Genomic DNA, 15754 nt, shown 5'->3' on the forward strand with positions numbered 1-15754 from the left:
TCCAAGCACTGCTCAAAGTTTTAACGCAGGGAAAGAAAATTGCGTGTGAGCGAAACCTGATGCATGCTAACTTTAGGACTTTGGATCTTGCAGCCATGTTAACTTCTTATCCCCATAGACTTCAATGGAGCACGCTGAAGGAAGAAACCCTAATATTTAGTGCTTGTGTGTTAGACCTACAGCGCTAAACTTGAAAGTAGTTATAAATATTTTACATTTTAAAGTTCTTCACATAGAAGAAAATGTTCTTTTTACTTTTAAATATATATATACTGTATATATATATATATATATACTGTATATATATATATATATATATATATATATAATTGTTCTGTAAAATTTATAGCTATACTATCCTATATTATAAAAGGCCAAGGCCAAGTGTGTTTGTCTGAAGCCGTCATGCGCAGTAGAGACACACTTGGCCTTAGATCCTCGCACGCGCACCTCCGATCTGAGAAAACACCTTGCAGCGCACAGCTGAGAATAGACAAGAGAGAGAGATTATGTTGTGTTTGGTGCAGATTTTTTTTACCACTTTAAGCTAGGTCTTCAGTTGCGCTAACCAGACAAGCACTAATCAGTTTGCTTTCAACTTTTAATACGCTCACACGTATTACTTATTACAACTCACACTAACTTTAGCCTGCCACTTGTAATCTATCCCAAAATATATTTAGTGTGTCCCTTTACCTACATACAAAAGTCCCTTTCTGAAATGCAAAATACCTACTTACAAAATAAATGTACAAAAGGCAATTACATTACATCTATAAGTTTATGAATGATTTGCAAAACTAAACACAAAGACAGGGTAGTTTACAACAACAGCAAGTAAAATAAATTATTAATGTAATTGTAAATTTATTTGCTAGATATAATGAAACATTTTATATTAAATTAGCAATGTTTTTTTATTGATGTTTTCCATCCCACGCATTTCACCAACTTATACATTTCCTGTACCTCTATCAGTTTGTAACACAATAAGTTCTCCTTTATGTTATAGATTTATAGACACTCATGGGGTTGCCGAAAAGCCTCATTGTAAAGGTAAAATCACTTCACCTATATTTTTCCTCACTTTAGTTAGGGAGAGGTCCTGTTGTTAACATCTATAGTTGCATGAGGAGCCCAATTGAAAACAAATAAACAAAAATTTAATTTGCAACATTGAGACCCATTTTTTTCTCTTTTTAATTTGTTTGTTCTGTACGGTTTTGAAGTTGTTTGTGTGATGCTCTGTCCTTCATAGTGGAGCTAATCTTATGCACCATGAGTAGGTTTGCCATCTGCTCTCCACAGAAATACTGGACAAACTGTAGGTGACTAGGCAATGGAGGGAGGTGGATCACACAATGGGTCTCCCCAAGACCTTTATCCTCACCTCACCATGTACATTTTTGACAAATGAGCTGTTGTTTTATTTAGTTGTCTGCAAGCACTTTCAACTAAATAGTTTTTGCTCTTTGGCTGCAATCAACAAATGTACACAGTATTGATTGACCCCCATGACTGCCAGGAAAACACCCAGAGCAGTGATTTAACACCAACACGAATGCCAGTAACACTTTTTTTTTACCTTCCTTGGCTGCCAGTAACACACAAAATAGTGCCTACAGCCTGTCACTTTGTTTAGGGCCACAATTGTAATGCATAGAGGCATAGGAGACTTTTTACATTAAGCTGACACTCAAGGGACTTGTAAAGACTGGACATTTAAGTGTCTAATATTTTTGTATAGACTGGACAGTCTGATAAAATACTGAGCACCTGGCAACCTTAATTTCATTATAAGGGAGACTTGTGGGTATGATGAGGGCTGGATAAGAATCCTTATGAAATCTGCAATTTTCAAGTTACAATGTTGCAGCAAGTTTTTTTTTCCATTAATATTTATTAGTTTCCTAAATGTATTTGATAGAATCTAGCTATAGCTGCAGCATGTCATCTCTTGGAGAATTTAAAGCATATTTCCCTGTGTGTCATTGGATATGAAGGTTTCCTGCTATATAATTGCTTTTTTAAAAAAAATATGTATATAGTTTTTTGGTTAAATACCCTGGGTTGATCAGTGCTTATAACCCACAGGATTTGTACTTAAATATACTTGTTTATTTTTAAAGTTGCTAAAATGCGTAATACTTATTATTATTGTGTATCTAAAAAGTGAGCACTAATGCATGTTACTAAATAATCAAAATGATTAAAACGGCAGTAAAATGAAAATTAAACTGTCTTGATTCAGACAGAACATGCAATTTTGAACAACTTTCCAATGTACTTCAAATTTAAAAATGGCTTTGTTCATTTTGGATCCTTGTTGAATAGGATAGCTAGATTGGCTCAGGAGCAGCAATGCATTATTGGGAGCTAGCTGGTGATTGTTGGTTACACACATATGACTTAAAGTCATTGGCCCATATTTATCAAGCTCCGTACGGAGCTTGAAGGGCCGTGTTTCTGGCGAGTCTTCAGACTCGCCAGAAACATAAGTTATGAAGCAGCGGTCTAAAGCTCTGAGCAGGCGGACAGGAATCGCCGGAAATCAACCCGATCAAGTACGATCGGGTTGATTGACACCTCCCTGCTGGCGGCTGATTGGCCGCGAGTTAAATGCGTATTGCTCTCCGCATTTAGCGAGGTCTTGTGGACCTGATCTGCACTGTCAGATCAGGTCCGCAAGACCTTTAATAAATAGGGGCCACTGGCTCTTCAGATGTGTTCATCAAGCTCCCAGTAGTTCATTGCTGCAGCTAAGTTTACTCTTCAACAAAGGAAACCAACATTTGTTTTTATAATAGAAATAAAATAGAACGTTGCTTAAAGGGACATAATACTCATATGCTAAATCACTTGAAACTGATGCAGTATAACTGTAAAAAGCTGACAGGAAAATATCACCTGAGCATCTCTATGTAAAAAAGGAAGATATTTTACCTCACAATCTCCTCAGCTCAGCAGAATAAGTTCTGTGTAAAAAGTTATACTCAGCTGCTCCCAGCTGCAGGTAAAAAAAAATAAAAAAATGAAGAAATGAACAGCAGCCAATCAGCATCAGCAGTGCTGAGGTCATGAACTCTTACTGTGATCTCATGAGATTTGACTTAACTGTCATGAGATTTCATAGTAAGCATCCTTTACCTGATTGGTAAAATAATATGAGAGTTCATGAGGCTCATCCTTTCAGCTGTCCCGGGACAAACATACTAAAATGCTGCTTAGCATTCCTTTACAATGGGAGGTGGCTACTGAGGAACTTTTGAGGTAAAATATCTTTCTTTTTTACATAGAGATGTTCAGGAGATATTTTCTAGTCAGCTTCTTACAGCTATGCTGCATCACTTTCAAGTGTTTAAACATTTGGGTATTATGGCCCTTTAAACGTGCATGCTCTGTCTGACTCAGGAAAGTTTAACTTTGACTTTACTATCCCTTTAACAGTAATCATTTCTGTTGGTGTGTGTTTTACTGATCGTTTTAGATTTTATTGGAGAACAAACAGATGCTACAGATCACATTAATTTGAGTTTATGTTTTTATCATCAATGCACAATTAGAATCCTACCTTAAAACAGGACAAAGAAGAATAATTTGATCATTTAATAATCAAATCAGTTGTTGTTAAAAAAAAACAAAAAAAAAACATTTTCACCCATGCTAGTTAAAAACACTGGTAAGCGGTATGTGTAATATAAATTCATGGTGCACACATGGCTGCAATACATAATAAAATGCAGATTGTGTCAAGTCATGTCTAAGTAAACATGGCTCCAAATAAGCGCGCTGGATGCAATGCTACCACGTCTTGCCAACACCCGCTGACCTTGGGGATGGCTTCCTTTCTTTCCAATCTGGTTCTAATGAAGGAGAAAACAAGTTATTTTTTAAAAGTTGCTAAGAAACCTGTTTTCTTGCTTCTTTGTTGTAGTGAACATGTTGGTATAAAATATCAAGTTTTGCCTTTTTCTTGACAATAAACAATATAAATAACACACAAAGCAAAACAAATCAGAACAGTAATAGTAATATTCCAAGTCTCTGTTGTGTCACAGCAGTAAGTAATGTATGTCAGGTTCTGATTTTTGCATCTGGTACCAGTAAGCAGGGCTGTTATCTTTTTCTCCATTAGCTGCCAGATCAGAGATAGCATCAGTCACTAATAAACAAGTCAGCATCAAATGTGAAAAAAATGTTAGAACAAAATCTTTTGAATTTGATATTTCAATTTTATTTTCCAAAAGTTACTCCAATTCTAGTTTCCAAGGATAAGATCTGATGCAAACATGAATAACTAGGTAAAGTGATAAGCAAAAAGTGCTTTTATTGTTTTGTAAGATGATTCATTGTTATGATTAATATTAACATCTTGTTCCTTATCTTGTTCCTTATCTTGTTCCTTATCCATCTGTGACAAAAGTAAAAAAAAAAAAAACACTGCTCAAGATGAACCAGGATGATAAAATATTACTCAAAAAGTCATTTTTCTGGGAGTTTCTGGGACGTTCGGACAATCTATTTATGTACCTGATCCACAAAATACTCCGATTTATTGTTAAAACAAATATACAAATATATGTTTTTGTATTTACCATTAAAACCCTTTTGTCATGTTCTGAGTCAGGGTACAAGACGCAGGAGATAATTTATTATCATTGCATTAATATTGCCACCACTTATCATTGGGTTAATATTGCCACCACTTATCATTGCATTAATATTGCCACCACTTATCATTGGGTTAATATTGCCACCACTTATCATTGCGTTAATATTGCCACCACTTATCATTGGGTTAATATTGCCACCACTTATCATTGGGTTAATATTGCCACCACTTATCATTGGGTTAATATTGCCACCACTTATCATTGCATTAATATTGCCACCACTTATCATTGGGTTAATATTGCCACCACTTATCATTGCGTTAATATTGCCACCACTTATCATTGGGTTAATATTGCCACCACTTATCATTGGGTTAATATTGCCACCACTTATCATTGGGTTAATATTGCCACCACTTGGAAAGCTTTAAACAAGCTACTGAAATACTCCTATCTACTCTCCCCCTTCACAAACAATGAGAGTAGGTGGATGAGAAAAGCACAAAGAGAGTTTGCCCCAAACCAAGTTACCAAACCAGGAACAATCAAGATGCTTAGAAGAAATGCATTTAAAGGGACAGCAAAGGCAAAATTAAAATTTTATAATTCAGATAGATCATTCAAATTTAAACAACCATACAATTTACTTCTATTATTGAATTTGATTCTTACTCTTGGTATCATTTGTTGAAAAGCACACCTACGTAGGATCCGAAGTAGCAATGCACTACTGGGAGCAAGCTGCTGATTGGTGGCTACACACATATTCCTTTAATCATTGGTTTAACCAATGTTTTCAGTGGGCTACCAATAGTGCATTGCTGTTCCTTCAACCAAGGATAGCAAGAGAACAAAGCAAATTAGATAATAGAAGTAAATTGGAAGGTTGTTTAAATGTGCTTGCTCAAACGGATTCATGAAAAATGTTGGGTTTCATATCCCTTTAACAGTAAGTACAGCTCCACTCAATTAAATATAGAGGCAACCATATGAACCAGAAATACTTTTTATTGTTTGTCTGAAAGAGTCTATAAATACTGCAGATTCTCAGGGTGATGAATGTAAATTCTTTGGGGTCAATTTATTAATGTGCGAGCGGACATGATACAAGTAGCTTATCATGTCCTCCGCACATCGATAAATGCCGACAGCATATGCTGTCTGCATTTATCATTGCACCAGCAGTTCTTGTGAACTGCTGGGGCAATTCCACCCCTTGGTGTCAATCAACTCTCAGAGCAGGCAGACAAGTTATGGAGCAGCGGTCTTTAGACTCGTCGGAAACACAGGGCATCAAGCTCCATACAGAGTTTGATAAATTGACCCCTTTGAGTGCTATGACTTAGATTTATAATCTTTAGGTAGAAGTGTAAAAATTCCCCAAGCACAAGAATAATTTTAAGGTAGGGTCAGAAAATTCTACAGAAATTTAGGAATAGTCTGCCTCTGAGAGCTTAAGCCTAACCAGAGTCCCATAAGGAAAAGGATGTTTGGTATAAATTCTAAAGTATAAAGTAAGTGTTCAAAATCATTAACAGTTTTGATATGGTGAATTAAGACTTATATGACCCGTTGTTCTGTCGAGAACTCCAATTCGTCAAAAACTCCAATCTGACGTCACTTCCAGTGACTCTTTTATTTTAATATCTGTTTTGCCTCTGTCTGGGGGGCCACCGCAGACCCTTTGGCATACACCCCAAATAAACCTTGAACCGCCCAGGCGGAGGCAAAATAGATAGTGAAGATAGGCGATTTCAGGGCCTATCTGATTGGTTGTGAATCTTGTCACTCACTGGACACGGACCAATCAGATGTATGGAAATACCGGAAGTGATGTCAGATTGGAGTTTTCGATGTATTGAAGTTCTCGACAGAACACCATTCCTTATGTGTGGAGATATATCTAGTTTACGATAATTTATACACAATCTTAATCTGTTAAGAACATAATAAGAAAATGCTTTTTGACTGTAAGCATCATGAAATGTACCTGAGCAGCAACATTCTACACAGTGATTGTTTGGTTATATCAGACCACAAATTAATTTACCTCTGTCCCTGTCTCGCTACAACAAAGACCAGGAGCATGAATTCGCCCAGACGAATTGGTTTGCAAACAAAGTGACAGTGCTAAATCATTTTAAAACATTTCTTTTGTGATGCAGTAGTTGATTGATGATATATGCTGTGAAATTCATGTCCCTTTAACTGTCAAAACATGGTCATAATTTATTACTTTTCATATTTCTGTTTGTATAAATATACAGTGATTCAACATCAATAGCCTTAAAAACATGCTTCACAAAACACCTCAGTCATAAAAGCAATTGGCATAATCCGGAGGATTTGAGTGCTTTAAGTGATTTATTCTTGGATCTTGTTTTACCTCCTGACAACTTAGATTTTGCTCATCTCATTGGATATTAAAATAATGACAGAATATCAGAAGCAGCACATTTATGGGGATAATACAAAATGTGTTACCAGGATATTTCCAGTGTTTTTTGTTGGATTTTTTTTTTTTAACAAACATGTCTCAAGTTGCATCTCAATTATACTGTCAAAACGAACTAAATTCAAGTAGAATGTTATGAATTATGAGCATAAACTCAAAAGCAACATCAATGCAACCCAACCAGTAGAAGAAATATTTGCTCTCACAAGGAAATACTTTGAATCAAAGTTGACTTTCATTGTAATGATACATTAATCTCAACAGTCCCTACTGAATGAATTATAAAGATTAGATTTGGCATTGATTACTGTAGAGGAAGCTTAGCAAGAGTAGGACTTTGCATGTAATACAGTGGATACAAATGTAACTGAAATGACACATTACTTAAAGGGACATTAAACACTTTGAGATGGTAATATAAAATGATAAATTGCATATAATAAAACAACTTTTTAATATACTTTCATTATTTATTTTGTCCTCTTTACCTGTAATTCCATTCTGAAATTGTGAACTTTTCAGTTCCTGTTAGAAATGGAAGTGCAGAACACTGTTAAATCCAGCACAACCATTGGCTGCACACTCTAGTGACCTATTTATAACTGACCCTAATTGGCCACAGCAGAGAAGGTAACACAAGTTACAACATGGCAGCTCCCAGTGTTTTATAGACACTAAAACTTTACACTTATTTTGTCACTTTTTAAACAACTAATGAAACTTTAAAAAATACATCTACATGTTAGTCATGGACTAATCTTATCTTTGAATGCATCATTCTATCTAGCATGTATTTAGTGTTTAATGTCCCTTTAACAAAGAAATACTAAATTGTTGGATAAAAACTACTTCACAAAATGATCTTGCGGAAGTCTTTTGACTTGATTTTTTGCCTATATGTGTGTGAAACCCAAAATACTCCATTAAAGTTACACAAATACTAAAAAAAGTATATTCAGAAAATCGTACACATTTTGGGCTAGATTACAAGTGAGGCGCAAACGGTTTTGCGCTAGCACAATCGTGTTTTTGCGAACCATTTTAATTTTGCTGATATTACAAGTGGAGCGAAATCGAGATTGTGCTAGCTTCAATACCTTTGCCCTTTGCCATTAAGCAGAGAAAAACATGATGAAACATATTTATGTAATATTCATATGTACTAAAGATTTTAACTATGTATTTACTGTAAATATTTCACATTTACTAATGCAAATATGCTAAGTTGTTTTGGTGATGAGTGTTTTTTTTTCAACACTTTTTTTCTCATTGACTTCTATGGAGAATGCGAAAAGGCGATGGAGTTTGCGTGATCTCGGGTGTTAGTTTTTTTTCGATTTTTTTCTCCATTGATCTCTATAGGGGAATACATGCACGCGCACGCGGACAATTAAGTTTGGTGTTTTTGCGCTATTCGGGTTAATGCTAGTGCAAAATACGTTTTTTTTTAAATTTGTAATAGGAAAGCAACCCCCCAAGCGCAAAAATGAAAATCCAAGCGGAGTTTACGCTTACGCAAAAAAAAAAAAAAAATACAGCTCCACTTGCAATCTAGCCCTTTGTGTCATTAAAACAATCTCGAGATAAAAGAGGCATAGATATATAAAAAACAAGTGCCTTTTAGAGCATTTTGTTTTTATATGAATTAACTTTTTCACTATTTAACCCTTGCAGTGGGGTGACACACACAGTTTAAAGTGAAGGTAAACTTTCAGGAATGAGTGCCCGGTTTTTAAAAATAATATTAAAAACATTATTAAGTATTTTAACAAAACCAAATGAAAAACAATGAAAGTGCCCCTGTTTTTAATATTATTTTTAAAAACCGGGCACTCATTTGTGAAAGTTTCCATTCACTTTAAGTCTTGCACCTGAGCAGCACAGAGCTAGTGATTAGTGGATACGTCAGTATGTTGTTCCTGATTGGTTTACCAGCTGTACTCTTCTCAGCAGCAAATCAAGGGTGTGTGATGTTATGGGCTCCATTTAAGAAGCTGTACACTTATGAGTTAAACCTGCAGACGATAGTTAATAATAACCGCTGCTTCTTCTCCAAACGCTGCTTCTTCTCCAACCAAGGTGATCGATCGTTGTGTGCGAGCAGGGGAGGAGTTGCACAAGCAGGGGCTTATGCAATGATAAATGCAAATTGCTACCCGCTAGCCTCGATGCCGGGTGGACAGGGACAGCCATGCCCATCCAGCCATTGTTAAATGGAGGCCTATGTGTTTATCCACATAACAAGGGTTAAAGTATAGTGATTTTCTTTTTTTATAAAGATTATATTCAACATAATCATTTTTTTACCTCAGCCCTATTTGTGACACATGAGTTATATGTTACCCTGTTTGAGAATAAATATTTTCAATCATTAATATGCGTTATAGAAGATCTAATATTTATCTGTAAAAACATGGTGGGCACTCCAACAATGAAAAGGACATGAAAATAAAAATAAAACTAGAGCAATTGAGTATCTGGGCACATATGAGCCTTTTAGGTTTTTATATAAAGGCACAGAAAAGTAAAAATAAAATACAGCTTTTCAAGATTCAGACAAAGGGGCATATTTATCAAAGTAAGAGCGGACATGATACGATGTTGCGTATCGTGTCCGCTACACTTCGATAAATGCTGACAACATGCGCTGTCGGCATTTATCATTGCACCAGCAGTTCACCATTCAGAGCTTGATAATTCTGCCCCAGAGTGTGAAATTTAAAAATAAACATTCCAATTTACTTCTTTTATTAAAGTTTTCTTTGTTCTCCAGGTATCCTTTGTTGACTGCAATTTTACCAACAATGTGTAACATTGCTACAGACATTGTTGCAAACACTGCTTAAGGCACATGCATGCTCCTGAGCTTATGCAAGCCTACCATTTTTTACTTATTAACAAAGGATACCAAGAGAATGAAGCAAATTTGATAATAGAAGTAAATTGGAAAGTTGATTTAAAGGGGCAGTCTACTTGAAAATTGTTATTATTTAAAAAGATAGCTAATCCCTTTATTACCCAGTCCCCAGTTTTTCATAACCAAAACTGTTATATTAATATCCTTTTTACCTCTATCATTACCTGTATTAAAGCTGCTGCAGACTGACCCTTATCTCAGTGTTTTTTTTAAATCTAGCATCTTAGCCAATCAGTACTGGTTCTTGCCATTATCATTTTCCACGGGAGTGAGCACCATATTATCTATATGGCACACATAAACTAGCACTGTCCAGTTGTTGTGCAAGATTTAAAAAGCACTGAGATAAGGGGACGGCCTGCTGGGGCTTAGATACAGGCAAACTTAGAGGTTATGAAGTATATTTATATGACAATGTTGGTTGTGCAAAGCTGAAGAATGGGTAGTAAAGGCATTATCTATCATTTTGAGCAATAAAAATAAAAATAAAGTAGACTGTCCCTTAAAATAAAACAAACAAAATAAAACGCTCTCTGTGAATCATGGAAGAATAAAGGGACAGTAAATCCAAAATTAAACTTTTATGATTTGGATAGAGTATGCAAATTTAAACAACTTTCCAATTTACTTCTCTAGGTATCTTTTATTGAAGAGTAACAGAAGTAAATTAGAAAGTTGTTTAAAATTGTATGAATCTCTCTGAATCATGAACGTTTAATTTTAACTTGACCTTTTTCATTTAGATTTTACAGTCCTTCAATGCACACAAAACTCCATGGTCAGAGGAAGGCACTGTATTTAATGTGAAGGCTAATGTAAAAATTTTAATGAACATATTTGGCAAAGTTATTCCTGCAATTATGTTAGGAATAAATAGCCCTAGTTGTAGTTTTACATATAGCTTATAAATGATTAGTGAAACTGTTTTCTGTTATTTTTATTATAGCAACTGTTATTTTATTCTAAAATCCTGCAATGTTCCACAACCTTTGGAGTTTACAAGACATCATGTATAACATACATATACAACAGGGCTAGTATTGCGTTATTATTTTTGCTACAGTGGAAATATTATAAGCAGAAAACATGTTTTGGAAAAATTTATGTCAAAGCATTAATTCAAATATTGCACACATGCCACATTAATAGAAATGCCAGTTAAGCTGCCCCGTACGCACATTACATAACTAACCTTTGGTTGAATAATTGTCCAAGAAAAGCATTTTATGCTTGTCACTTTCTTGTTCAATGTTATGATTAGATGTTTGTGCACATGTTTTTTTATTAGCTAATAGTCCGGCCTTTCAGAGAGCGTGGCTTTTGGAACTGCATCTGACTGATTGCTATGTGTACTCGAATGCCACACTCGAGGAGAAAAAATAACAACAACAAAAGTAAATAAATAAATTATAGGTTATTTGGTAGCAGTGAGCAGGATTTATGTCATAGATTAACTGATTTGGAAACTTTAACAGCCCAAAGGGCCTGCAATACATACATGACAGTGTACAAACTGGGAATAAATGAAACACTCAGTTTAGAGAAGGAGGTGGCATGATGTTAATGCCCTGAGTGTACATCTTGCCTCCTTCTCTTAAACTTATTGAGACTCATGACATTTTAGTTGTGGTTTAATTAGTAAAATAGTAATAAATCAGGGACTGGTTTTGCTCATAACAAAATTTGGTCCACAGTTCCTCAAGGTCAAAGTTTAACATAAATGCAAAGTTCTTTTGATTGGTAGGCAAGACCTTGGGAGTGCAAGCCTCAGTCACTGAGTAGGAACTGCAGTTAGTAGCAGAATAGCCCCCACTATCCAATAAGTGCAAGAATTTTTGTAGAATACAGAACACTGACTCCTACACATCCAATTCACTTTGAAACTCAACATTTTTCTTTTATGATTCAGACAGAGCATACAATTGTAAGCAATTTTCCATTTTGCTTGTTATCAAATTTGCTTTGTTCTCATGATATTGCTTAGCTAAAAAAGCATACTTAAGTGGGTAACATAAAAGTATTTTTTTTTGTAAAATTGCTGCCATATAGTGCTCTAGATGTGTACACACTCTTGAGGCTATGTGCTTCATTTAAGAAGATGCGATAGCAACTTCGGATTGCCTTCGGCTGCAGGCTTGCATGAGTGAGCCTGCAGCCGAGAGTTAAGAAGCAGCAATCAACAGACCACTGCTTCTTAACCCATTACGCTAACTGTTTATTAGCGTGTCCCAATCCTCCTGACTTTTCCGACCGGGAGATTGACAGTCCCAGCGTAATTGGCTACACGTAAGCAGGGGACAGCGTTGCACAAAGTGTGCCGGGATAAATTCTAGATGAAATGCCGGGCGGACTTGGGAGGATATGCCCACCCCATGATAAATCCAAACCTATCTACCTGGTTTTCAAAAAAGAATACCAAGCTAACAAAGTAAATCTAATAACAGAAAAAATCTGGGTTTAATTTCCCTTTAAGTTTTTTATGGGGAGTCATAGTTTGAGTTTAATGCAGTTGGTCTCCCACATTTCAGTGGATAATGCACTGCTGTTTCTTTAAATGTGAGGTCCTAACCAGATCCCTTCATCTAATTAGTCTGACCCAGCGTCTGTACCATTTCATAACTATTCAGTGTTTAGGGTTATGTTGTATGAATAACGTAATAAATTGATTTCTATCTCTATATACTGTATATATATTTACTTACCCGTTTTAAGCAATCAAGAGTTTAAATCAAGATTTCTCACACTTTTCACACTTTTATTTTAGATAATTTGGAGCCTGGACCAAATAGATGTCAAAGGTGAGTAAATTCTTTCTGACCTGTAAAATAGATCCTTAATATATACCACTTACATTGTTGGAAAGTACATTTGACTTTAGTTTCAACTTTTTGTTCTGCATGTGTTTTTTTTACGTTTCTCATATGCTTTTCTTTATACCCTTGTTTTTCTTTAATATATTTGCAATGTGAACGTTCTTTTTTTCCGGCACCATTGAATTACTTTCGTATGTGTAGAGGTGTGAACTATCAGTGAACTAATGAACTAGCCATAGAGATTCCTTTGAAAACAACAACCATTTTGTTTAATTTACTAATCTGTAAAATGTACCAGACGAGAATATGTAGACTTTCTTTAACATTGAAAACCTCAAATAAACTAATGGTTTAAGATAAACAATCTGACTGAAATGTCTTTCTTTTTTCATTTAATCTAGTGCAGTTAATAAAAAAGGAGCCTACAAAGATGAAACTTACTGGAGGGAAATGAATGCGGCTATGGCCCTAACAAACCTCGCACACGGCAAAGATAAACTTCAGGGAACTACCAGCTGCATTATTCAAAAATCCTCGCATATATCAGAAGTAAAGACTGTCAAAGTGCCACTACTTCAGCAATACTGATTTTTTTTTTCATGGACTTTTATTTTAACCGTAATTTACCTGGACGATATTTAGCGGTGAAAAAAAAAGTACTTTTCCATAGACCTGCTGCATTGTGGTCATAAACGTATGAACTGTTGATACATCTTCACCAGGTTCTACCAGAAATGTACATTTTAATGTGTTGCATTTTTTTAATCAAAATACTAACTTATTTTTTGCTCCTCAGCGTAAACGCTCAGCTAACAAGAAAACGTTTTCCTTGCTTTTACTATAAGTGCCTTGCCTAAAAGAAATAAGCTACATAACGTGGGCATGATATTAAATATGTATGCCTTAAATTATAAATACTGTAATGCTTTTGTTTTATTGTTTTTGTATTAAATCTAGGTCTTTTTAACTCGGGTTAAATGGAGAACTACCTGTACCAAAATCTTTTATGAAACATGGTCATGTGAAACAGACATCTGGTGCACCATTGTAAACTTTATTGAAACCAAATTATTAATAACAAAGAGAATCTGCATTTTTTACAAATCTCCAAAGGAAAGCCCATGTATAATTTTTTTTCAAAGTAATGTATAGGAAAGGGGTTGAAATTTGAATTCTTAACTTTTTGGCTACTGAAGTGTGTTATAGCATAATTTTATTCAATTTGTTGCAGCCATCTGTAGCAGATAAAGACTTAAAGGGACAGTCAACATTAAACTTTCATGATTCAGATATGACATGCACTTTTAAACAACTTTCCAATTTACTTTTATCATCACATTTGCTTTGTTCTCTTGGTATTCTTTGTTGAAGGCTAAACCTAGGTAGGCTCATATGCTAATTTCTAAGTTGTTGAAGGCTGCCTCTTATCTCAGTGCTGTTTGACAATTTTTCACAGTAAGACAGTGCTAGTTCATGTGTGCCTTATAGATAACATTATGCTCACTCTCGTGGGTTTATTTATAAATAAGCACTGTTTGGCTAAAATGCAAGTCTGTAAAAAGAACTGAAATAAGGGGGCAGTCTGCAGAGGATTGGATACAAGGTAATCACTGAAGTAAAAAGTATATTAATATAACAGTGTTGGCTATGCAGAACTGGGGAATGGGTAATAAAGGGATCATCTATCTTTTAAAACAATAACAATGCTGACGTAGACTGTTGATTTAAGAAAGAATTGAGAACATTTTCTCTCAAAATTTGATCATTAAAAATCTAATGTACAAAAAAGCAAATACACAATATATTGGTTCTGATATAACTTAACTCATTTTGCCACCATCTCAGGACATGTGTGTGTTTTCTCATAGCATATTGGTACAAAGCTTTAAATTACCTCTAGTATTTGACTGACCATATAAGCAGTTTCCTAGAGTTGGAAAAAATCTTCCCTAAAGAAGGGCAACACAAAATATACTACGTTGGTTTAATGGGCTAAGGTTCCACTATATGCTTAGCAAATCAATATAATGAGTAAACAACATACCAGACTTCTCTTGTTATACATTATCATACCAAGTGAGAAAATATTGCTAACAGATTATTTGCAGTCTTTGTTTTTAAAGGGTCAACTCCACCCATCAGTTATGTTATTTGGATGAGGCAGTCCAACTTTGTTGCCAGCATAGACAAGGTTAGCCACTTTCATTTTGTGAACACATTTTGGATTATTTTGCAGTAACCTTTGAAAAGCTTCATCTTCTTTATTGAGGCTAATATATAAAAATATATAAATGAGTTTCTGTAGTGAAATGGCTGTGTAGAGAAGAATCAGACTTGTGAAGATTGGTGTGTGCATTTCTGGTTCTCAGAAATTGGAAAACTCACAATATTCACAGTTAAAGGGACACTGAACCCAAATTTTTTCTTTGGTGATTCAGATAGAGCATGACATTTTAAGCAACTTTCTAATTTACTGCTATTATCAATTTTTTTTTCATTCTCTTGGTATCTTTATTTGAAATGCAAGAATGTAAGTTTAGATGCCGGCCCATTTTTGGTGAACAACCTGGGTTGTCCTTGCTGATTGGTGAATAAATTCATCCACCAATAAAAAAGTGCTATCCAGAGTCCTGAACTAATAATAAACAGCTTAGATGCCTTCTTTTTCAAATAAAGATAGCAAGAGAATGAAGAAAAATTGATAATAGAAGTAAATTATAAAGTTGCTTAAAATTGCATGTTCTATCTGAACCACTAAAGAAAAATTTGGGTTCAGTGTCCCTTTAAATTAAAGGAAGAAATTAAAGCAAAAAAGGAGGGAGTAATTAAAGTGTATTGGATTTTTGATATGCATAATTACACATTTTGGCCTAAATTACGAGTGGAGCGCAATATTGCATTTTCGCTAGCACGATATTTGCATTCAGTAATACCAGTGTACGTAAATGTGCGCTGG

General features: G+C 35.0%; 1 protein-coding gene across 1 annotated transcript in view; it reads left to right on the plus strand.

Annotated features, from left to right (window-relative positions):
• MKX (mohawk homeobox) overlaps positions 1 to 15476 on the plus strand; it is a 152637-nt gene extending 137161 nt beyond the window's left edge. Inside the window, exons 7-8 of the mRNA XM_053712961.1 lie at positions 12750 to 12783; positions 13200 to 15476. Of these exons, the coding sequence (XP_053568936.1) occupies positions 12750 to 12783; positions 13200 to 13386 (221 nt within the window). The 3' untranslated portion in view covers positions 13387 to 15476. The remainder of the gene's footprint in view (positions 1 to 12749; positions 12784 to 13199) is intronic.
• The last annotated feature ends 278 nt before the right edge of the window (positions 15477 to 15754 follow it).

The sequence above is a fragment of the Bombina bombina genome, chromosome 5 (assembly GCF_027579735.1).
Source record: "Bombina bombina isolate aBomBom1 chromosome 5, aBomBom1.pri, whole genome shotgun sequence".
In the NCBI taxonomy this organism is placed as follows: Eukaryota; Metazoa; Chordata; class Amphibia; order Anura; family Bombinatoridae; genus Bombina; species Bombina bombina.